At 36.9% G+C, this 24,807-nt stretch overlaps 1 protein-coding gene across 1 annotated transcript in view; it reads left to right on the top strand.

Moving 5' to 3' along the window:
• Window positions 1-10,309: 10,309 nt before the first annotated feature.
• ufm1 (ubiquitin-fold modifier 1) overlaps window positions 10,310-24,807 on the top strand; it is a 28,745-nt gene continuing 14,247 nt past the window's right edge. The window contains exons 1-5 of the mRNA XM_028799271.2: window positions 10,310-10,409; window positions 10,500-10,556; window positions 10,986-11,043; window positions 23,980-24,019; window positions 24,466-24,498. Coding sequence (XP_028655104.1) covers window positions 10,408-10,409; window positions 10,500-10,556; window positions 10,986-11,043; window positions 23,980-24,019; window positions 24,466-24,498 — 190 coding nt within the window. The 5' untranslated portion in view covers window positions 10,310-10,407. The remainder of the gene's footprint in view (window positions 10,410-10,499; window positions 10,557-10,985; window positions 11,044-23,979; window positions 24,020-24,465; window positions 24,499-24,807) is intronic.

Here is a 24,807-nt window from a genome sequence, read left to right as displayed (position 1 = left end):
CAACAATGGAGTTGCTTACAATGACGAAAGTTGATGTCCTTGAGTGGCCCAGTCAGAGTCCTATCTTTAACTCATGGTGAGACTTAAAAATTGCTGTTCTTGGCACAACTTGAGCAACTTTAAAGGGTGCAATGGGCGACTGGGCAAATTTTGCTCAATCACATTTTATAAAATTAATTGACTCCTATACAAAAAGCCTACTTGCTGTAATACATGCAAAAGGTAGTTTAACCAAATACTGAATAGGTACACTAAAATAGAGATGGGAGGGATACTTAAAAATTATTGAGTAAAGATCAATTGACTTGAACAACAAACTTCAACAATCTTCAGAAGCAATGGAAGAACGTCTCCAAAAAAGAACAGGGAGATTCACTTGAAAGAGGCCCCAAATATTGTGCTGTAACTCCCATTAGGATGAAGCAATCTGAACCAAAAAAATACGCTCTATACCTTGACGTATGTATAATCAATTGCGTTACATGCAATGCTGTAAGCAGTTTCTGAATGTTCCTGAATGTATTGGCAAGCATCTCGGGGGAATAGCAGCAATTTTGCATTGGATTTTTTCCTTCTAATCTTCCACAGTGCAAGGCTTGTTCCAATTGACTTTTCCTTTGAGCATACCCCAAAGGAAGAAGTCTGGTGGTGTCAGATCCAGCGACCATGGTGGCCAAAGCCCCTTTGAAATTACCCAGGTGCCAAAGAAGGACTCAATTTCTGCCCTGCTCTTCAACGATGTGTGACATGTTGCTCCATCTTGCTGGAAGTAACCTTCCACTAATTCATGATCATCCAGTTGATTCTGACATTGTTTAAATGAATTGGTGACCCAATAGGTTGGCACCATGAAGACGTACTGCTCAATACTGTACACCACCATCCTGATGAGAAGTCGAGTGACTAAGTGAAGGGGTACAGGCGGTATGCACCCAGAAGTTGCAAACGGAAGTTAAACATCATGATGGCTGTCCGGTGCCTACCTCATCACTCCATCGCAAGGGTATCCCGGCTGGTTCGAAGCTCCATATACTAAGGAGCACATTGCATGTTGTTTCGTTCAAATTGCTTCGTCCTAGCGAGAGTTATTACAGAATATTCAGGGCCTCTTTCGAGTGAATCTCCCTGTATAATAAAAATGGAAGAGATTTTTTTGTGTGTACTGTATGTGTGTGAACTGTTTGTGTTTGATATCAGTAAAAACACTGACTTCTGAGATCACCAGTCATTACACAATTTTACATTTGGCAGACAAGCTATGCATTTCATAAGCAAGGTCTTCAGGATAAATTCTAAAACATAGAAGATAACTGTGAAGTCTTGTCAACTGAATAAAGCCATTGCTTTACAGCAGATCTATGGAGATGAACAGAAGCACCTAAGATAGAACATGTCTCAGAAGGCTACTGGGTGTTCTTCAAGAAGGGAGACAAAATTAATTGTGGAAATTACACACTAATAAGTTTTACTTCTGTGCCATGCAAAACTATGGAAACTGTAACAAAAAATAAATTAGAAAAGTACTTAATCAAAATAACGTACTAAGCAACAGACAGCATGGGTTTATGACAGGCAGAACTTGCCAAACCAATCTTGTTGATTTTTGTTAGCAGGTCACAGAAATAGCTGACAAAAGGAATGTCATGCAATATAGTTTACTTAGACTTTCAAATGGCTTTTGATTCAGTCCCACTCAAAAGATTAATTCAAAAACTAGAAACTATAAGCATCACAGGTGACCTACAAACCTGAATCTCAAGTTGGTTAACTGTCAGGAGACAAAGAGTACAGATAAGAAAAAAATGATCCACGTGAAGTGAGATCATCAGTGGAGTCCCTCAGGAGTCTGTCCTTGGACTGTTACTTTTTCTGATTTATATTAATAACATTGATTCTGGTACACTTAGTAAAATTGTAAAAATTGCAGAGGACACTAAAATTGAAGGAATGACAGACACCAAGGAAACAGCAAAACAATTCGACAAGCTTCAGAACTAGGCAAACACTTGGAAAAATGTACTTTAATGTATAAAAGTGGAAAGTACTAAACATAGGCAAATGGAGCATCGATTATAAATAGTCATTGTCCTAAAGGAAGCTACCTCTGAAAAGGAATCAAGGGTTTACGTTGACACAATGTTTTTTATCATCTAAGCAATGTGGAGAAGCAATTACAAAGTCAAATAAAATGTTAAGTTAGCACTTAAAAACTGTTCAGCAAAAATCAAGTGTAAGAGACAGCCGGCACCTCAACCCAGCCTGGGACGCCCCTGAGATGGAAGGATGGGGGAAGGAAGCTTTTCAAGGACACTGCTTCCCCAAAAACGCCAGATGGCAGCTCCCCTGGACTGCAGCGGTGCCCCGGATTCGCGCAGCGCACTATGGGACATGTAGTTTAATACCACAGCCCTGCTGGTTCCATGGGTGCCGCCAGGGGAAGCTATAAGAGAACTGGAGGAGCCATATCTCATTCATAGCCTGGGCTGAAGAAAATTCAAGTTCTCCATCTGACCCAGGTCAAGGACTATATAAAGGACTGCTGTGAAGCCAGCAAGTGAGCCAGAGTCGGGTGGAGGTGGACGAAGCTTGCTGGGAGGTGTGGAGGAGATATATATAGAGAGAGAATTGTGTTGTTTATTATATTGACTGATTATCTTATTATGGCTGTGGTGCATAGGGCATAAGAAGAAGAAGAAGAAATATCTTCTTGGTGCTTTTACCCTGTGTCCTGAGTGTCTGTCTGTTGGATTTAAAGGGGCAACAGTGCCACCTAGTGTCCACACAAGGGATGTTATGCTCAGACTATATAATACACTAGTGAGACCACATCTGGAGTATTGTTTGTAATTCTGGTCACCACACTACAAAAAAAGACATTAGAACATTAGAAGAATCTACACAAGTACAGGTCATTTAGCCCAACAAAGCTCACCAGTCCTATCCACTTAATTCTTCTAAAATAACATCTAATCGAGTTTTGGAAGTCCCTAAAGTCCTACTGTCTACCACACTACTCGGTTGCTTATTCCATATGTCTGTGGCTCACAGTGTAAAGAAAAACTTCCTAATGTTTGTATGAGATTTACCCTTAACAAGTTTCTAACTGTGTCTCTGTGTTCTTGATGAACTCATTTTAAAGTCACAATCTCAATCCACTCTGCTTACTGCCTTCATAATTTTAAACACTGTCTCTTAATCTTCTTTTGCTTAAACTGAAAAGGCTCAGCTCTTTTAATCTTTCCTCATAATTCATACCCTGTAGCTCTGGATTCAGCCTAGTCAACCTTCTCAGGACTTTTCCAGTGCTACCATGTTCTTTTTGTAGCTGGACTCAGAGGCACTTGAAGCTGTGCAGAGGAGAACAACCAAGTGCATCCCAGCACATAATGACATGTCCTGCTCTGACAGGTTGTGAAAAATAAATCTGTTTAGTCTCAAACAGAGCCGACTGAATGGGGACTTAACCCAAATATTCATAATTCTCAAAGGCATTGGTAAAATAGATCTGTGATGTGATGGTGTGGGTTAGCTCCACTATCCCAGTTCTGTCTGGGAGCCTCTGAACCCACCACCGTCAATAGTCATAACCGAGATGAGCCTGGCAAATGAGGACACACACATAGCAAGGGATAGGAGCAAAAAGTGTCTTTATTAAAAACCATCAAAAAAATGTGCAAAGGTGCAGGGTTCTATCCATGATAAATAAATAATCCAATAAAATAGAGTGACTGTGGAGATTTAAATCAATTTATAAACAAACCCTTAAAAACGAGGTTAAAATCTAAGAGACAGTTCCTTTAAAAATTCACAAGCCCCAGTGCTTCCACCTAAAATCTGGTGTCTCCACTGTTTATCCTTTCCAGACCTTGCAGTAAGAGGCAACAGGTGTAGTCAAGCATTATATTCAGATTCACTTCCCCATTGCTGGACCCTCTGCACACATCTCCCACCGCCTGTCCCACCCCATTTGTGGGAGACACTGCATGTCAGGCTGCTCCTACTCTGTAACGATTGCTCAGTAGGAGCTCCCCTTCTTCAGCCCCATGCTCCATGCCCAGATACTCAGCTCCTGACCACCTGCCTCCATTCTGTTCCGCATGGGCTCTCTCTCACCTTTCTTTCTGTCTTTCATGCTCTCTCTTCTCCTTCTAACGTCCGTTCCTTGCACTCTCTTCTTTCTTTTTCTTTTCTCTATTCCCGAACATTCTGTTCACCTGCTTATCCTGTGCAGGCTCCTTTTGTCTAGCCTGATTGGATGCAAATGCAAACCTTTGCACACTGTGAGGCATAAATGCGGCTCCTTCTGCATGTGTGTGCATGATCAGCCAACCTACCACAATCAACCCTGGAGTGGCGCCATCTTGTGCACACCCACACCCATTCCAAACCTGCACATTGAAGCTCTGTTAATTAAAAACCTGCCCTTCGCCACAGACTATAGATCACAAGCTTGATGGCGTGAATGGTCTCCTCTAGATTCTTAAATTTCTTATGTTCTTGCGTAAAGTTTGGGGAAGAAAGTAACACATTTCTTATGAGAGCTGATGCCAAAGATTAAAAACATTGTGTACTCTTTTGACTTTACTAAAATTAACTTTTCTGTGATGCTGGCCATGAGATTGATTAGTTAGTGAAAACTGTTTATCCTTAGGTTGGCTTCCAAGAGCCAAGATACAGTATTTTGCCAGCCAATGAGTCTCTCATTGGACATGCAACATTATATAAACTGAAGCTATTCCGGTGTAAACACCAGCAAAATTCTTTAACTTAAAAGTGAATCATGGACTTGAGGACACCAAAGAAAATTAAAGGCAAATGCATCTACAACAACAACAACAACATTTATTTATATAGCACATTTTCATACAAAAAAGTAGCTCAAAGTGCTTTACATAATGAAGAAAATAAAATAAAAATAAAAGACAAAATAAGAAATTAAAATAAGACAACATTAGTTAACATAGAAAAAGAGTATGGTCTGATGGCCAGGGGGGACAGAAAAAACAAAAAAAAAACTCCAGACGGCTGGGGAAAAAAATAAAATCTGCAGGGGGTCCAGGCCACGAGACTGCCCAGTCCCCTCTGGGCATTCTACTTAACATAAATGAAATAGTCCTCTTTGTATTTAGGACTGAAGCCAGAAAACACTTCTTTATACAATGAGTTGTGGGAATCTGGAACAAAACACCAAGATATGGAGTTGAAGCTGAAACCTTTAAGAAGTATTTGGATGAGATACTGGGACAGCCTAGCTATTAGCTAAACACACAAGCTTGATGGAGTGAATGGTCTCCTCTAGATTGTTAAATTGCTTATGTCCTTACGTAAAGTTTGGGGGAGGAAGGAATAGATTTCTTATGGGAGCTGATGCCAAAGATCTGTTGTGAAAAGAATATGCCATAGCAGTGGAGAAATAGTGTGACTGTACCTCTATGTAAGGAGTAGCGGAAAAGGGGAGACACCATGGGTATTGGAAATTATATAAATATAAATGATACATACAATGAAATTATGGGAAAGGTTAATTGATAAAAACTTGAAATGAGAGAGGATGACAAAACAATAGATTAGAGTAATGCCAGCAAAAGGTAGAACAGATGTGGTTTTCACCTTGAGAGAGATAATGGAAAAATACACAGAGAAACACAAAGGACTGCACATTGTAGTTATAGATTTACAGAAGGCATATAGTAGGGTTCCCTATGAAGAAATCTGGAGATGTATTAGAGAGAAGAGAGTACCAGAGAAGCATGTAAGGATAGTTAAAGAGATAATAACGGTGGACCTCAGAGGAAACAACATAGGTGAGGTCTGTACAGCAGATGAGGAAAGGGGTGGAGCTATGACTATGGAGTCACATAAAAAGGAACCAGGACAGCTACCTGGAATCGACCCTTAAAGAGTAACTGCGAAGGGGAGATGAGACAACTTGTACTGCACTATCGGACAGGGCCTGATGCCTGAAGGCTTTTGAACACCAGCGGCGGCATCTCCCATGACCATATAGCAGGAGTTTGAGAAAGCGATTTAGAATCCAGTGGGGCATACAATAAAGAAAGCATTCAGAAATTACTGGTGTCTCTTCAGCAGTCTTCCTTGCATTCAGGTCATTACAATTTGTATGCAGGGGGCCTAAACACAAGTGAAAAGTAGTGTAGGAATAACAGATGGATTTGCAGTTAAGGTTGGGGGACTTCCATGCGAAAAGACAATTTTCCTTCAGGGATTAATAATGTATATCAATATTAAAATAACAAAAATAAAGGATCATTATTAAGTCCAAATCTTTTTATTCTTGTTTTGGATGTTATTACTAGGGGACTTGTAGATCAGGTCCTATGGTGCAAGCTATTTGCAAATGACATCATGCAATGCAATGCCTACAGGCCTTAAAATTAGAAAGAAATTAGAAGGAAAAAAGACAGAATATCTAACAAGATGGAGAAGTTAACCTTCAGGCAGAAAGACTTAAAAGGGTGGAAATGTTCAAATTCTAGGGTCAACAATAACAGAGGATTGAGAGCTAGGTCTAGAAATAAATCATAAATCGTAATCAGGTTGAAAAAAGGTATTGTGAGTTTTGAGTTTGATGGGTGGAGTAACAAAGCTCAATAAAATCAGGAATGAGAGAATAAGAGGTACATGTATAGACTGGGAAATCTCAAAGAAAATACAGAGAAGAAGGTTAAAGAGGTACTGGCATGTTTAAAGATGAAAGGTTAAAAACTATGTGGTGAGAAGAATCATGGATATAGTGGTGTCATGATGGAGGAGAAGAAGATGACCAAACAGAATGTGGGTGAACTGTGTGAAAAGGGATGTATGGGAGAAATGTGTATCAAGCAAATAAGTGCACAACAGATGAGAACAGAGGATGCTGTTCTAACATAGCAAATTCACATGAAAGTGAGAAAAGCTTAACAAGAAGAAGAAACAGCAAGTAGTACAGTAAAGTTTGGATTCTGCAACCAATTTTGTTTCTCTCATGTAACGGATAAGGAGTTATCATAACAGTAATAAACAGTGTTATGTACAGAATATTGATAATGTACTTATTAACTGGTTAACTTTAAACTCCCAAATAAATATTTGTACTGAAACAAATCAGACAAGAGAACTAATAATGAGCACTGCAGGATAGAAGACATCCACTTAAGACAGGCACAAACATAATCCTTTCTAACTGTTAAATTCAAAACATTGTGTACTGTTCTGACTAAAATTAAGTTTTCTGTTAGTTTGTGAAAACTGTTTACCCTTTGGTTGACTTCAAATAGCCAAGATACAGTATTTGGCCAGTCAGTGAGTCTCTCATTGGACATGCAACTTTATATAAAATGAAGCTATTTCGGTGTAAACATTGCTTGATATTTTTATGTTGAACACGGCGATTTCATGTTTTATTACATTGCATTTTAATTAATACATGTGTTTGATTCATTTTACCAAATTAATTTGCTGTATTTCAAAAGGTTTGCACAGCTGAGATCTTAAATGTAAAGAGCTAAACTGAGTATGGCTGTAATAATATTTCTATTTCCACTGGTTTGAATTTACTGTGCTAGATGTGGTGCCAAAAAAAAAAAAAAACTCACACAAAAAGTGTGAATATTTTGTGCTAAATACTTATAACATAACCTAATTACCAATTGAAAAGCGGTCTTGGGTTCGAAATCTTGCCCCTAGCAATTTCAAATTGGAGCCTACACGATATTTCCACGTACCTATGTGAGTTTTTCTCCGCGTATATTTTTAAACCCAACATCCTAATTGGTACACGGCTGGTTAAGTCTGGGTAAAAATCGAAACATGATTCGTAACAATGTGAAATAAATCATGAAAAAAAAATTCTCCTAGACACAATACACAAACAACCGAACGTCTGGCAGCTCATAGCCACAAGCAGCTCTGATACCCTTCTTCTTCGGTTTTTATGGCGGTGGGCACATAGACATAGAATTACTAGACGCCTCATGACCAGCAACATCATATGTTAATGTCGCCGCCATATTGCGAGTGGCACTGCTGTGGCGTGAAGTAGTGGATAAAGATACCTCACACATGTGCTGCTTGGGATTGTACAAAACCACTGTACACTCCAAACCAGATCACAGGGATTACATTTCATAGGTAAAGCTGAACAATTGTATTGGTTATATTTGGCCATTACAAAATCCCGTTTTATAATCTTAACTTTAGCTACACCAGGCTAAGCTAGAAAATCTATGCATTTATGTGCTCAAGTGAGCCTCCAAACAACGTTTTGGCTAAACGTATTTAGTCACTAACTATGTAGATTGTTGTTAGCTGTTAACATTTCTCAAACTTTGAAAGTTTCCCAAAGAAATCCACCTGAGGATGCAGTGGGAGGTAGCCCTTAGACAGGATTTTGAGAAAGCTGTCCTGTGATGTGTGCCGTGCTAGTCTGGTAACAGATGCTGTACCAGCATCATATGATCAAAGCTACCACTTGCTCACATTAAAAAAACAAAGGAGGTGTGATGATTCATTCTGAGGGTACAGTCAAGGTGATCAAAGTAGCTGAGCGTGTTATCCAACAGTCGACATTAGGACAAGCTGTCAGTGTATCTTTGATCAATCAGTTTGTTCGGGCTGAGATTGGTTCAGATGATGTGTTTTTTATCAAGGAGTTCATTGAGGAAACACAGTTTGAAATTGACAACCATAATTTTATGCTCATGTCTTTAGTTGTGCCTGTCTTCCACGCACCATATTGCCAGACTGAATTCTCAAATTACAGAGTGGCAACACATGGAAAAAGCTATGTAAGACAGTTCTGTTTCATGGATTTTAGATCCTATCCTGTATATATTTAAGTAACCACATTGTGTGTGTGTGTGTGTGTGTGCGCATGTGTGTGTGTGAGAGAGTGAGAGATTGAGAGAGGAATGAGTGAAATGCATTCAGAAATTATTAAGCCAATTTGTATACAATAAAATTGTTTATTTTTGTCATTGAGTGTATCATTTCACTCTTAAAAGAAAGACCAGACTGCCAATTGCAGTCTTACTATTTTGACTTTCAGACATTGGTCAAGTTTTCGTCTCAATAATAATAATAATAATAATAATACATTTTATTTAATAGACACTTTTCTTAGCACTCAAGGACACCTTACAATAAAATTAAACAGTAAAATTACAACAAGAGAATGATAAATCAAAAAGCAATAATTAGCAAACAAACAAAGACAAACAAACAAAGATAACTGGCAGTAAGAGTGCAAAATTCACAATTGGTATGCCTGTTTGAAAAGATACGTTTTGAGGGTAGTTTCAAAATGAGTTATTGAATCGAGCTAACGTATATGAGAGGGAAGAGAATTCCAGGGTTGAGGACCACTATGAGAGACGCTCAAGCTTCCATAGAACAGAGTTTGATGTGCGGTACAGAAAGTAGAGCTGCAGTTGAGCATCTAAGTGAGTGAGAGGGAGTGTAAGTCTGGAGGAGATCAGTGAGGTTGTGGAGAGCTTTAAATGTTAAGAGCAGTATTTTGTATTGTATTCGGTAGTGAACAGGGAGCCAGTGAAGTTGAGAGAGAATAGGTGTAATATGTTTAGTGGATTTAGAACAGCAGGTTATTATCCTGGCAGCAGAATTATGTATAAGTTGTAAGCGATGGATAAGTTTTTGTGGGATGCCAGAGAGAACAGCATTACAGTAATCTATATGTGAGGTGTGTAGGGTATTGACTAATACTTCAGTACTGTGTTGCGTAAGAACACAACGAAGACTAAAAATGTTTCGGAGATGGGAGAAGGCAGTCCGAGAAATGTTACTTATCTGAGAGGAATTATTTAATAATAATATAATAATAATAAATAATAATAATAATAATAATTATTATTATTATTATTATTTAATAATTGCCATTATTAGTGTATAAATGGATATAAATAATTGCATTTAAACGATTCACCAAAATCTGTTGTATGTAAATAATACTTTTTTAAACGTTGTTGTTTTTTCATCAGAAAACCAGGTTTCCACGTTTACCTGTATTAGTTTAAATGGCACTTTTGCCACTCGCAATATGGCGGACGCACTGACGTATCGTGTCAACTGGGCAACACAGTGAATGCGGCGTCTATCTATATACACATACAGTATGTCTATGAGTGGGCAGACCAAGCTCTGATATTAGGTATCTAAGAATATGCCTGTCTAAAAGGAAAAAAAATCAGCTGTACACACCGAAACTAAAATAATAAGATGATTGACAAGATAAATATATATATTTCTTCAAAAGTAAGAATAACGCCTTAAGGCGACCAAAACGATTACGTATTTTTCAACGTCACGGCGGGGGTCCTCGGACGACAGTGTAGACAGACGTGTTTCATTGGATTTGGGCTTCCGGTTGAGTTGTCAGTAAAGGCGGAAAAAATGTAAGTTTTGCGAATTGAATATTTGTTTATTCAGAAACTAAGACTGTGAATGAAAGTATAACAGATAAACTTTCTCTTTCTGTGTTATAGGTCTAAAGTAGCTTTTAAAATTATTTTAACGTCTGATCCCCGAATGCCTTATAAAATGTAAGTATTGAATCATTCATTACCTGCTGTTTCGGTAAAATCTGTAGTCTTACGTTCACTGTCCGTTATTTTGTCTCCTTAAATGGTTTGTTATATTCAAATGACATTTACCTATCAACACTTTAGGTATAATGTACAAAACATTCCCTGCATATCAGAGAATGCTCTGATGATTATTACTGGAAACTGACGTTATTTACATTTCATGTTTATTTGCGTCTTGTTTGTTGTTTTTAGCGAAATATACATATAATCGTTAATTCGCCTATTTTGTGAAGGGACTTTTTTTTTTTATAGATATCAAGATATACGTTAAGGCAATTGAAATGAAGATGAAAAATGTATGGTATCATAATGGTTATAGTTTTCTTAACTCTTTAACAGAAGGCATCTTTTGTTTTATGTGTTTCCTTTTTTCTTTTTCCTTAGACTAAATGTCCCTGAAAGCACGCCATTCACAGCTGTGCTTAAATTTGCAGCAGAGGAGGTGAGTCAACTGTGGTATATTGCTGATGTAAGCTAAATATCTATGGTGACGCCGAGATCGTTTGAATTAATATTGTTGGGTATTTCTCTTTTACCTTTTACGAGATTTATGAACAGAACCTGTCTGACCCGTTAAATGATTATACAGCATCACAATTTTACATGTAGAGGATCATCAGTGATAGGATTTTGAAAGGTTGCATAATCGGTAATGGAAGTAATTATTTGTTCTGACAATAATGTACACCAGTCTAGTATACATATTATGTATCAAAAAGTAAAAAGTTATTATTATTTTTTAAATCACTTTTCGGTGAATTACCCAAGTTTCACACTGAAAAAAGGATCCAGATTCACAGAAATCCAACCTTTTAACTGAATATTTATTCTGAGATAAAAAAAAGTCCTCATCAAGAAATGATTATTTTTAACAAAAACACGTGCCACAATTATTGGCACCCCTGCATTTAATACTTTGTACATCCTCACTTTGCCAATAAAATACAACTGAGTTTTCTCCTTTAACATCTTACAAGGTTGGAGAATATAGGTCCTCTCTTGTCCACTCTCCTGTTCACCTCAACTCACATGTTTTCAATGGAGCCGTGATAGAATGTTAATGTTATGTTTTTTTAGCCATTTTTTGTGTTGATTTTAGATATATGTTTTGAATCATTGTCCTGCTGGAAGATCCAGCGATGACCCAATTTTAGTTTATTGACAGAGACAGTTAGATTTAAATGTACAGCCTCCAGGTATTTCATGAAGTCCATGATGCCATGTATCTTACAAGGGTCCCAGTGTCTTTGGTGGTAAAACAGCCTCACAACATCACAGAACCTCCACCATTCTTGACAGTGGGGCTCAGGGTGTTTTTGGTATAGTCATCCGTCTTTATATGTCAAACACACCTTGAGTGTTTGTTGTAAACAAAAAAAAATTGTATCGTCTGACCATAGACCATGGTTTGCATTTAGTAAACTCTGGGTGTTTAAGTTTGTGATTAAATGACAGGAAATGCTTTGTTGTGGCATGCCTTCCAAATAATCTATAGGCATAGTGGTGTGCTCTAATGGTAGTTTTGGTGTCTTGGTAACCCCAGATACTACTTTTTTTCTTTATTTCTCGAACAGTGAACCTTTGGGATTTTTTTTTGTTAGTCTTTCATACCATCCTGCTCACAGGCCGTGAACGCAAAATAAACATGGGTCCTTTTTCAGGCATGTTGGTAACAGTTCCAATTGGTTTGAACTTTTTAATAATCGACATAACTGTATATATGGGCATTTTCAGGCGAGTAACTTCTTTTTTTTTTTTTTTTTTTTTTTTTTTTTTTATATACAGTGGTGTGAAAAACTATTTGCCCCCTTCCTGATTTCTTATTCTTTTGCATGTTTGTCACACAAAATGTTTCTGATCATCAAACACATTTAACCATTAGTCAAATATAACACAAGTAAACACAAAATGCAGTTTTTAAATGATGGTGTTTATTATTTAGGGAGAAAAAAAATCCAAACCTACATGGCCCTGTGTGAAAAAGTAATTGCCCCCTTGTTAAAAAATAACCTAACTGTGGTGTATCACACCTGAGTTCAATTTCCGTAGCCACCCCCAGGCCTGATTACTGCCACACATGTTTCAATCAAGAAATCACTTAAATAGGAGCTGCCTGACACAGAGAAGTAGACCAAAAGCACCTCAAAAGCTAGACATCATGCCAAGATCCAAAGAAATTCAGGAACAAATGAGAACAGAAGTAATTGAGATCTATCAGTCTGGTAAAGGTTATAAAGCCATTTCTAAAGCTTTGGGACTCCAGCGAACCACAGTGAGAGCCATTATCCACAAATGGCAAAAACATGGAACAGTGGTGAACCTTCCCAGGAGTGGCCGGCCGACCAAAATTACCCCAAGAGCGCAGAGACGACTCATCCGAGAGGTCACAAAAGACCCCAGGACAACGTCTAAAGAACTGCAGGCCTCACTTGCCTCAATTAAGGTCAGTGTTCACGACTCCACCATAAGAAAGAGACTGGGCAAAAACGGCCTGCATGGCAGATTTCCAAGACGCAAACCACTGTTAAGCAAAAAGAACATTAGGGCTCGTCTCAGTTTTGCTAAGAAACATCTCAATGATTGCCAAGACTTTTGGGAAAATACCTTGTGGACTGATGAGTCAAAAGTTGAACTTTTTGGAAGGCAAATGTCCCGTTACATCTGGCGTAAAAGGAACACAGCATTTCAGAAAAAGAACATCATACCAACAGTAAAATATGGTGGTGGTAGTGTGATGGTCTGGGGTTGTTTTGCTGCTTCAGGACCTGGAAGGCTTGCTGTGATAGATGGAACCATGAATTCTACTGTCTACCAAAAAATCCTGAAGGAGAATGTCCGGCCATCTGTTCGTCAACTCAAGCTGAAGCGATCTTGGGTGCTGCAACAGGACAATGACCCAAAACACACCAGCAAATCCACCTCTGAATGGCTGAAGAAAAACAAAATGAAGACTTTGGAGTGGCCTAGTCAAAGTCCTGACCTGAATCCAATTGAGATGCTATGGCATGACCTTAAAAAGGCGGTTCATGCTAGAAAACCCTCAAATAAAGCTGAATTACAACAATTTTGCACAGATGAGTGGGCCAAAATTCCTCCAGAGCGCTGTAAAAGACTCATTGCAAGTTATCACAAATGCTTGATTGCAGTTATTGCTGCTAAGGGTGGCCCAACCAGTTATTAGGTTCAGGGGGCAATTACTTTTTCACACAGGGCCATGTAGGTTTGGATTTTTTTTTCTCCCTAAATAATAAAAACCACCATTTACAAACTGCATTTTGTGTTTACTTGTGTTATATTTGACTAATGGTTAAATGTGTTTGATGATCAGAAACATTTTGTGTGACAAACATGCAAAAGAATAAGAAATCAGGAAGGGGGCAAATAGTTTTTCACACCACTGTAAATATATAGCCTTTCCCTGATCTATGAGGGTCAATACACTTCTCCCTTAGTTATGTTGTTTTTCCTCTTATCTCTCCCATGTTGATGAATTGAGTAAAGGAAATTGGCCTCTGTGCCCTCTCTTATTGATACCCCAGTGAAACCGTAAGCCATGGATTGCTGATTGAAGCTTCTGTCTCATTCTGATCAACATAAAATATGATATACATGGAAACAATGCTTCAATTACCCTTTGTTTATAGGAATTTCTAGGGGACCCAATAATCCTGGCAGATGTGGTTTTGTTAACTAATTTTTGATGAAGGATTATTATTTTGTCGGGAAAAAAAAAAACTTAAAAGGTCAGATTTCTCTATTTCTTTCAGTGTAACATTAAGGTAATTCACCAAAAGATGATTAAAAAAAATAATAAACCTTTTACTTCTCTTTCCCAGGGGTGCCAATAACTGGAGGTCAGTAGTTTCTGGTATAATAAACTGCTTGGTACACTGTATTTTTTTAAATTAAAGTTTTTTTTTTCACTCAAACTCTGCATTTCAAACAAAACCACTTGTACGAGAGTAAATGTTAGGTTTTCGTAGGGATGATTAATTTCTAATTGTATAATTATGCTGTGCTGTACTATGATACCACTTTTGTTTGGCTGCTTGTTTTGTTTACATTTAAATTATTCTTGAGAGATTCTACGGTCTTTGAGTACAAAACACACAAACAGAAATTCAGTAAAGACAGATAAGCTAAAAATGAAGAACAAAATAAAATTTGATAGCAACTTTGACTAGAGTACCTGCAGCATTAGAAGTGCATTTTAAATACGTCTCCATATTATCTTAGAATCCCTAAACTGTTGCTGAGAATTCTGCATTAATTCAGTGCATAGTGATGGAAATAAAAGATTTCAAGTACACGCTTAAATACAACCCATTTTTGCTTTTTTCTGTAATTTCAGGAGTGTGGTTATATCAGCTAAGAATTGTACTTAGGCCTCTAAAGATCACTGCATAAAACTGTAACAATGATGGCAAGTTGCAGAGTAACCACATATCCTGCACAGGTTAGTCTGACTGGAAATGTAGCTTGTAATTTTCAAGCTAGTAAGAGTTCAGTTAATTATAACACCATATCCACAGCTTATTTGACATTATTAGAGCCATGTAACTACTAGCTCACAGTATATGAATGAGATGCTGTATACAAACAAATTAATTAAAACTATAACCACTATCATTTAACAATAACACTTTTGTGAAAGCAGTCAGTTGGTCAAACTATAATTTTCTAATATGGGATTCAGTAGAATCCATCCAAATTTAATAGATTTTTTTTTTGACATAATAGTAAATTGTGCATTTGATGTGTACAGTATGTTAAAAAGAAAACACAGATACATTTTTAATGGTTCAAACTGAGCCAACCAAAACAAGTTTTTGATAACACAAAAAACGTTTTTAATGCAGTTTGTTTTTTCTAGCTGTATGTTTTTGTGTAACAATTATTATAAAAAAAAGTATAGAGTATTGTAATTAGTATGTTCTTTAAAGGACTTGTGAATTGTGATGTGTCATTCACTGATATGTAAAGTAAAACCCATATCACTGCAAAAAAAATTTAAAGAAATGTTTAGCTGGCACAGGAGTAATAGGCCACAATATAATGTTGGTTATACAAAATTTATCAGTGATTGGGAAGGGTTTTCAGAATGAAACTTCTCCTACATCCACATTACAAACATCAAAGACATGAAACTGGCAAAATAATTCTTTGATAAGTCAGAAACATTTTGGACCGATGAAGCAAAAATGATAACTTTTTGTCGCAAAAAGAAGAATTTTGAAGAAAAACAAAGTATTTGGAGATGAAAAAAAAAAGTGACAACCATTAGATCCAGTCACATGCTTATTATGCTTAAGCTGAATGTTATGGCAAGACAGCTATCCAAAACACACCTCAAAATCAGCCATAAAGTACTTTAACAGGAGTAAAAGGGGAAACTTTTGGGATGACCTTCCCAATTTGTAGACTTGAAAGTAATTTAAAACCTTACAGAACATCTCTACTCAGACAGTACATGTATGAACACCTAAGAATATTTCCAAACTAGAATAATATACAAGACAAGTTGAGAATAAATTTGTAATACAAAAAGACTGTTGGCATGTTTGGAAGCTTTATTCCTTTCCAAAGTAGGTTTTTCTAAATGCCTATACTTTTTTACTTACACTTTTAAAAACATTTTCAGTCTGTTTCTGTGCCCATATGAGCTTTACGATACACTCCTCGTATACACAATGAAAGAAGAACGGTATTCTGTAATAGTTGTTTCAACCTATCTTTAGGTAGAGATTCAGTAAAGCAGGCAATTTGAACGGGGTCTCCCAGCCTTTTGATCTATGTGTTAATCTGTGTGTTGTCGATGTGGTCTTTCATCATGTACAAGATAAGCATATACTGTAGTACAGCTCTTATAGGCAGTGGTATTTTTTGCCTTTGATAGTATAGAGGTCTTCTTTTGCATGTATTTGGAGACCCTGGACAACTTTTAAAGTGTTTGCAGTGCTTGTTAAGTTCAGGATGCTGATGTCATTGTCTGTCTTCCTCACCTCCTAAGATTGTGGGAATCTCAGCACACGCTATAGGTAAAGTACAATAAACAAGCCTTGTGGTGTTAGCTGGCTTACTGAATAGTAAGAGCATAATTAGACCCAGGTTATTGCTGCTATTGCAATTATTGCTTTACCAACATTTTTGTACTTCATTTTAGTTACTTGTTAAGATTCACAAACTTATCTGCTTCTTTTAGTCATAAACAATTGTATTCATTGTATTTTTTGAGTACTTCTTGTTGTCTTAACCAGCCTTCAGTTAAAAATGAGATGCAAATGATGTAGGAGCCATCTACCTTTGCCTTGTGTGTAAATGTTTTGTGTTCATCAAATACCTGTTTCAATAAAATATTTAGAATGAAATGGAAAAATGAAAAATTAAATATTGAGAATTCCTAATGATTTGGATGATAATCTTGAAAAAGAAAAAAATTACAATATCAAAGTGACCAGTATTTGCACGTATATCACCATGCTTAGAGTTCACACTAAAACAAGGTGTACGGACAAAAAGAAATGTGCGTACACACAAAAAATGCACATGCATAAAATGTGCGTAAGGAAAGTTTCAAGCACCTCCCTTTTATAAATCCCAATCAGTGTAAATTTTAACGTACATGCATGTGTCTATAGCCCCACCCGACTCCTTCCAGAATTTTGCATGTTTGAACATGCAAATCAATATAAATAGGCCCTTCCATTAAGCCTTTGTTAAGACAATGGCAAAAGCACATGTTATAAAAAAAAAAAAAAAAAAAAAAAAAGCTGAAGAAGAATTTCACTGAATGCAAAGTCCTTCTTAGTACAGTAAGTGGTTTTTTTTTCCTCCACTTCACTATTTAGTGATATGATAAGGAAAAAAATAGGGACACAGAAAAGAAAAAAGGGTCTATGTTGAGATTAAAGTCAAAGTTTCAACTTTAATCTTGGGACTTCCACTTTAATCTCAGTTTATTTTGTCATTAAAGTAGAACGTCATATACTTCCATCTTAAAATCTATGTTTAATTTACTAGAGTTTCTCAGATTCAATCTTTTCACTTTTTACAGTGATCACCATGCAGAATACATTACATTCATGATATTACAGCACTCTGAGCATTTTAGAATACTAACATGTGTACTTGATATAATTTTCATGATGAAATGCATTAAAGCATGCATGAAACATGTGGGGTCATGGTGGCGCAGCAGTAGCAGTGAGCTGTCGCCCCGTCTAGGGATTGTCCTGCCTTCTGCAAGATGCTTGCTGGGATGTGTGCGATCCTGGATGGAGTAATTTATTGCAGTAGCACTGTGTCTGTCAAATGTACTGACCCCCAATTCCTGTCCTTCTGTTTTCTTTCTCCATGTAACCAATCGCTACACAATAAGCACCTGTAATAAATGTCAAATCAGCTGTAAGCTCAGAATGCTGATTCTTCAAAACATTTAAGGAACATTGAAAAAGTTTCGTTATTCGTGTTTAATTATTAAATCCATCTATCCATCCAGAGTCACATCAGTCCCAGCAAGCATACAATTCAAGGAAGGAACGAACAATCTCTGGATGCTACCACTGTGCCCCCCAGATGTTTAGTTATTAAACTTAATGTATATAAATGTATATCAATATAAAATAATGTATATCAATTTTTCTGTAAAATGTAATATACATACTTTAATGCATTTCATCATAAAAATGATATCAAGTATACATCCTTATATTGTAATGTACTAATATGTAATGTACAATATTTATGTACATATAGTGCAGATAGGCTCAGGTTGTGCAGTATTACAAGTGCAAATTTTCTGTGAGGTAATTGTACTTATAAGTACAAACAGTTCTACCAAGAGCACTTGATTGACTGATTGAGTGTGTTTATAGCGCTTGGGATGAAACTTTCTGAGCCTCGAGGTCCGTGCAGGAAAGGCTCTGAAGCTTTTGCTGAATGGGAGAAGTTTAAATAGATTGTGGCAATCCATGCAGATGCTGGTGGCTTTCCTGAGGCAGTGTGTGCTATACATATCTCTGCACACTCAACACAACCCGCTGTAGGGCTTTCCCTTCAGCTGGTGTGCAGCTATGATACCACACATAGATAGAATGAGTTAAAATACTCTCCGTGGTTCCCTAAAAGTAACATTAAAGCAGCTATGGTATTTGGAATAGGCCATTCCATACACAATTATATTGTTACAGAATGATTACAATCAAGTGCCTTGCATATTGTTTACAGATTTAATTAAATTTGGTGTATTTGATAAAGCCTGCGTTATGGATGTGAACCTAAAAAGAAAGGAAAATGACACAATAACACTGCTTAGACGCTGGGTGCCGCTCATTTGCAAAACCAGACAGAAATGTGCGTACGTATGGTATGAGGCTGCTGTGAAAATGTGAGTGACTTTATTGCAAGTTTAGTTTTATACATCTCGAAGTGAGGGTGGAAACGGGTGTACGCAACATTTTTGTGCTTATGCATCATTCATATATGCCGTTGATGTGGCTGGAGGAAGCACTAACAAATGATAAAATGTAAATTAGGGTTCTAACGGGTGGGATTGGAATGGCAACTTTAAGTTACTGAGACTCTCCAGGGCTTTAGAATAGTGGAAATATATGATTAAGGGTGCTATTGACAGTAGCAACTCTTTTAAAATATTTCCTGTGTAAGTACCATATTCCAAGCGTTTGCTGAAATACTGGATTCCTGCTTAGTTGACACTAATTATTAGTAATTGAAGTGCAGAACAAAGCATAAAGACCTAGTACAGATTAATTTCTTTCTGATTCATTCTATAGTCTCTTCAGAGATCTTTTGGGTTGTGAATGCAGTGTCTGTTGAGAATTGTAGACTTGTTTGTTTTCAAAATGAATAAAGATACAACTGTTTTAAATATTCCTAAAGAAAGATTTGTTTATAAATATATAGTAACTACCTGAGATGACAGTGGAAAGGACTGGTATGCAGAAACAAATAGCGAGGTAAAGGCCTTGCATGAGATCATTTATTGAAAGCATTTTTATAAGTTAGCTGCCCTCCCATCTTCCACTGTAAATTGCCACAGACTATATTAGTCCACATCCATACTATCTCTGATGGTTTTTTTTTTTTTTTTTAGTTGTCTCAGGAGATCTCTACAAATCAAAAGTTGACAACACCAAGGCAGATTGCAATCAACTATCACTACTCTCACTGCTCTCACAGCATGCATTGCTTCCAGTATGTTCTGGTCCTTCAATGCCTCTTGTTGCAATCCCCTGCCTAGTCTGTTCCTCCCATCCAGCAAACCACTATTCTATTATTGTGTGGTGTCTTTTCTGCCATTCCCCCTGGGACTGTTTCATCCTTACCTGATAATTTATGAATAGTTGTAAAGTTCTCAGTTAGTTCCACATGGGCAAAGTTCTCATAACAATTTTTCCTTACTTTATTTCTCGGCTACAGAAACTCATTTGATTTGAATCTTTTACATGATATCCATTTATCACATAGCATTGATAGAAGGCTCTGCTGTTAGACATTACACTGTCCGAGTGGTTTATTTGAAGTGATTTGAAGTAGTTTGACTGTTTTTACAATGTCGGGGTCACTAGTAGAGAGCATTCAGGCATACCTTATATTGAAGACTCATTTGCTGTCATTTGGTGGTGCTAGTGCTGTTAGACCTTGTCCTAAAAGATGGGTCTGTTGTTTGAATGACTCAGGGGCAGTATTGGAGAGCATTTAGGTGTAACTCATATAGAAGAATCATTTTCTGACCAAGACTCTGATGCGGTAAGATACAGTAGATTCCACAGTTGGCTTTGCCTCCTGAATGGCCTGTCTGCATTAGCTGGTCTTGATTTAAGAAAACTGTACTTCCAAATGGGGATATCCGCTCCTAACTTGAAACACCATCCCCCTGTTGTAGAACTCCTCAGCTCCTGAGCCAGGGGCTATACAGTTTAGAGGACCTTCCCTTCTGCTGTTTCCTACATGTGAAAAATGCTACCTGCATGCTCACAGGTTTTTCCACTTGTAACCATGTTTTGGAAAAGTCATGCATGTTGTCCAGTCTTTCCAGTGGCTGCATGGTATACTCTGGGCCTGAGGGTTCCTCTAGAAAAGAGGTTCTCAAGTTCAGTCCCGGGATTTCAAAGGTTTTCATTCCAACCAATTTCATAAATATTTGGGTCAGTCCTTTGTCTAATTGATGTAATTGTTTAGTTTGCTGACATTTTTTTTTCTTCTCTTATGTTGCATTCAGGAAAATGTGCTAGTATGACATTTATATGGATAAGAAATTTTAGGAATTTTTGTATTTTTTTTAGCACTTATTTTCCTTTTATCATTTTCAGTTCCTTTCATCATATTATTTTCAGTTCCTTTTCTGTGGGTTTTGCTCCCTTAACTGAATGTACAGTAAATTAGTGAGGAGTAGTTCAGGCAAGAAGTTCGATATGAGCCAAATATTGAAGCTGAGTCACATTCAGTTGCTCTGTGAATGTAGCCATCATTACTCCCACACAAAATACATTTTAAATTTAAAATTAAATTGAATTAAATTGAACCACAACAAATAAAATATAACATTCTGCTTTCAATGTATTTTATCCCTTTTTACCAAGTGGCAGAAAGCTAAATGTTAATTGGGACTAATTTTATACTGTTAATAATGTAAAACTTTAAAAACAGTAACATTACTGATGCCTTTGATACTGTATCACATAGTATTTTGTTGAATCGGTTAGCTGCCATTGGAATTAGTGATACCCCTCTCATTTGGTTAACCTTCATGCCTGTCTAATCATACTCGGTTTGTTCAGCTAAAAAAACTCTCAATCACGATCCCTCTCAGTCACTAATTGTGTTCTCCAGGGATTGGTGCTTGTCCATTACTGTTTTTAATATATCTACTCTCTTTAGGTGGCATTTTTAAGAAATTTGGAATAAATTTTCATTGTTATGCAGATGATATTCAGCTCTATATACAGTATCTACAAAGCCCAACTCTGTCCTTCCTCCTTTCTGCCTCAATGATTGGTTTTCTTCCAGTTTCCTCAAATCTTAATAGCTATAAGACTGAGGTTCTCCTCATTGGCTCCAAGCCTGCTTTATCAGAATCTAATAGTTTTTCACTTAACATTGATGGTACCTCAGGTTAAGAGTTTGGGTTGTACTATGCCTTGGGTTTGATAGTACTCTGTGTTTTGAATTCCATATTGATAATGTTACATGGTCATCTTTTTTTCATCTCTGTAGTATTGCATGCCTGTGACCCTCCCTCACACTAAATAGCACCACTATCCTTACTCATGTGTTGTCACTTCCCGCATTGATTATTGTAATTCTCATTTCTTTGGTCTCTCCATAAACTCCTGCTTGTTCAAAACTCTGCTGCCTGTATTATAACTCTCACCTCTTCCATTCAACACATTAACAGATCTCTTAAGCAGCTTCATTGGCTGCCGGTAAAATTTTGCATTGATTTTAAAATCCTTTTACTTAATCTTCAAAGCATTTCATAACCTTGCTCCATTATACCTGTCTGACCTCATACATGTTTATACCCCCAACTTCACTTTTAGGTCCTCCTTATCTGGTCTCCTCATCACCCCTGCCCCAGCACACCTGATCACCATGGGTTCTAGAGCATTTAGTCATACTGCTCCTTATCTATGAAACTCACTATCACAAAACATGCGGGATACTGATTCCCTACCCCTTTTCAAATTCCATTTTAAGACTTACCTACAGTATTTAGATTAGCTTACACTACATAACCTTAGGCTGTATTCTTATTTGCTTTGTTCATTTTCAGTTCCATAGATATATATATATATGTGTATGTTTACATAGATGGATATACTTTATTAATCCCAAGGGGAAATTCACATAATCCAGCAGCAGCAGCATACTGATAAAAAACAATACATTAAAGAGTGATAAAAATGCAGGTATAACTTTGTATAATGTTAACGTTTACCCCAGAGTGGAATTGAAGAGTCGAATAGTGTGGGGGAGGAACGATCTCCTCAGTCTGTCAGTGGAGCAGAACAGTGACCGCAGTCTCTCGCTGAAGCTGCACTTCTGTCTGGAGATACTGTTTAGTGGATGCAGTGGATTCTCCATGATTGACAGGAACCTGCTCAGCGCCCGTCGCTCTGACACGGATGTCAAACTGTCCAGCTCCATGCCTACAATAGAGTATAATACAATACATGCATGTTTGCTTACTGTTGGTTTTATGATTTTTATTGTTTGTACGGTATCCTTGGGTGTTTAGAAAGGTTCTTTGAAATAAAATGTATTATTGTTATTATTATTATTATTACACAAATACATTGGTTGCTTGTATCATGGCACTACAATTACATTTTTTTTCCATCCTTCTGAGTCAAATAAAATGGGAGTAAATACATGTAGCAGAAAGTCCAGAGCCAAAAAACACAACATTCCTAAAATGTGCTCAGCAAAGTGCACAGTGAGAATGTACAAACTTCATATAGGTAGAGATCAGTATTTGAAGCCAGAATTGGTGATCCATTAGTTGCGTGATACCTCTTGCTGCTCTCTTATAAGCACATGTGAAGCATTGCTGTATAAATGGTGGGAGATTATTTGATTATTTTGAAAAATTGATATATTTTTTTAGCAACAATTAAATGTGCTAGTGTGAACATGTGCATACATATGGTCTATAATGGAGTGTTAATCCAGAGAGTTTCCCGGTTTGAGCCCAGAGATGCTAATGTAATGAAAAATTCAGAGCTCTGTGAAGATCAGTGTCCCTTGTATTAAAGGTATACGATTAAAAGCGCTCAATTATTTTTTTTCTCCTAAATTACATCTGAATCGATTATATATCGATACCCAGTCTGCAAGGATATGATTTCTATGTGTATGGTTTGGTTGATAATTCATTAATGCCTAAGTATACTTCTGCAAAATATGTTGGGAATGTAAAAAACATGTAACTAAGATACAAATGTACGTGTACATGCTATGCCACTGAAAAATATGCAGAGTCTATGTGTGCCGAATAGGTTCCAGGGCAGGAATCAAACCTGGAAGGTGCCCCCAACATATTGATAGCCGCAGTCAAATTTACCCAAAGCAATCAGCTCCTTAGTGAACAGGCTAAAAATTAAACTTGGCCCTCTATTAAAATGTACAGTGTAAACGTAATGGACTCTTTATGTGTAGACGTTGTTTTTCCTGTATTGCCCACATCTTTACTGAAGTAAATGGTCAAAGTTTGCGGATGGTTTCTTTGACATTGGAAGAGCAAATCATCTTTTCCAAAAAATGCTAATATAAAGCCTACTTAATTTTTTTATGTTGGGAAAATGTGGAATAATTTTGTTTTGTTTTTATTTTGTTTCCCCACCCCACTTTTTTTTAGTTTAAGGTTCCAGCAGCAACAAGTGCTATAATAACAAATGGTAAGCTTTTAAGATTTTACTTGTGGAGCTGTCTTTAAATGTAGTAACTGCATGGACATCAAATATATTAAATTCTACTACTAATAATACATTATATATCTTTCTAATTATATGTCATAGTTTCTGAACATAGGCACTGTCTTTGTGCAGTTTGTATGCTCTTCTGTCTGCTGTGGTGTGCTTTAGGTATTTGGATGGTCCTTTCACATGGCAAATATGTACAAGTTAGTTTGAAGGCTGAGCTCTAATTGGCCTTATATGGAAATGGATAACTGTACAGCCTTGCTTTTGATTTTGGAAGGATGGGCTCCAGTTCTTGATAATCCTATGATGGCAAATGTGGGTTCAGAAAATGAATGGGTGAAATTTTTGCATATTATGATGTAATATTTAGTAGCCTACTAATTTGGTAGAAATTATTAACATTACTACTACTACTATTACAGATGGAATTGGAATAAATCCAGCTCAAACAGCAGGTACATTTTTTTTTCTTCATTTTATCTCACTTTTATCTTTTTTCCTTTAAGTGCCTTGGTCATACTTCCTTTGTGATCATAATTACAGAATATACTTATCTGTCATTATACCTTTTAAAATGTTCCTTTTGTTGTTTTTAAATTACGTTTGTCTAATCTAATTGATGATGATTTCCCTCTGGGTCTACAGCTCCATCTTTTGCAGTCGTTTACTTCTGTGGTTGAAAGAAAGCACCTTTACTTCATGATGAATGTAATGAGCTTTTTGCATTCCTCGTAAATGTCATTCTGTTGACCACTACCCTTTAC

This window comes from Erpetoichthys calabaricus, chromosome 4 (genome assembly GCF_900747795.2).
Source record: "Erpetoichthys calabaricus chromosome 4, fErpCal1.3, whole genome shotgun sequence".
Taxonomy (NCBI): domain Eukaryota; kingdom Metazoa; phylum Chordata; class Cladistia; order Polypteriformes; family Polypteridae; genus Erpetoichthys; species Erpetoichthys calabaricus.
The sequence above is the reverse complement of the archived record's forward strand: the minus strand, read 5'-3'. Positions and strand labels throughout refer to the sequence as shown.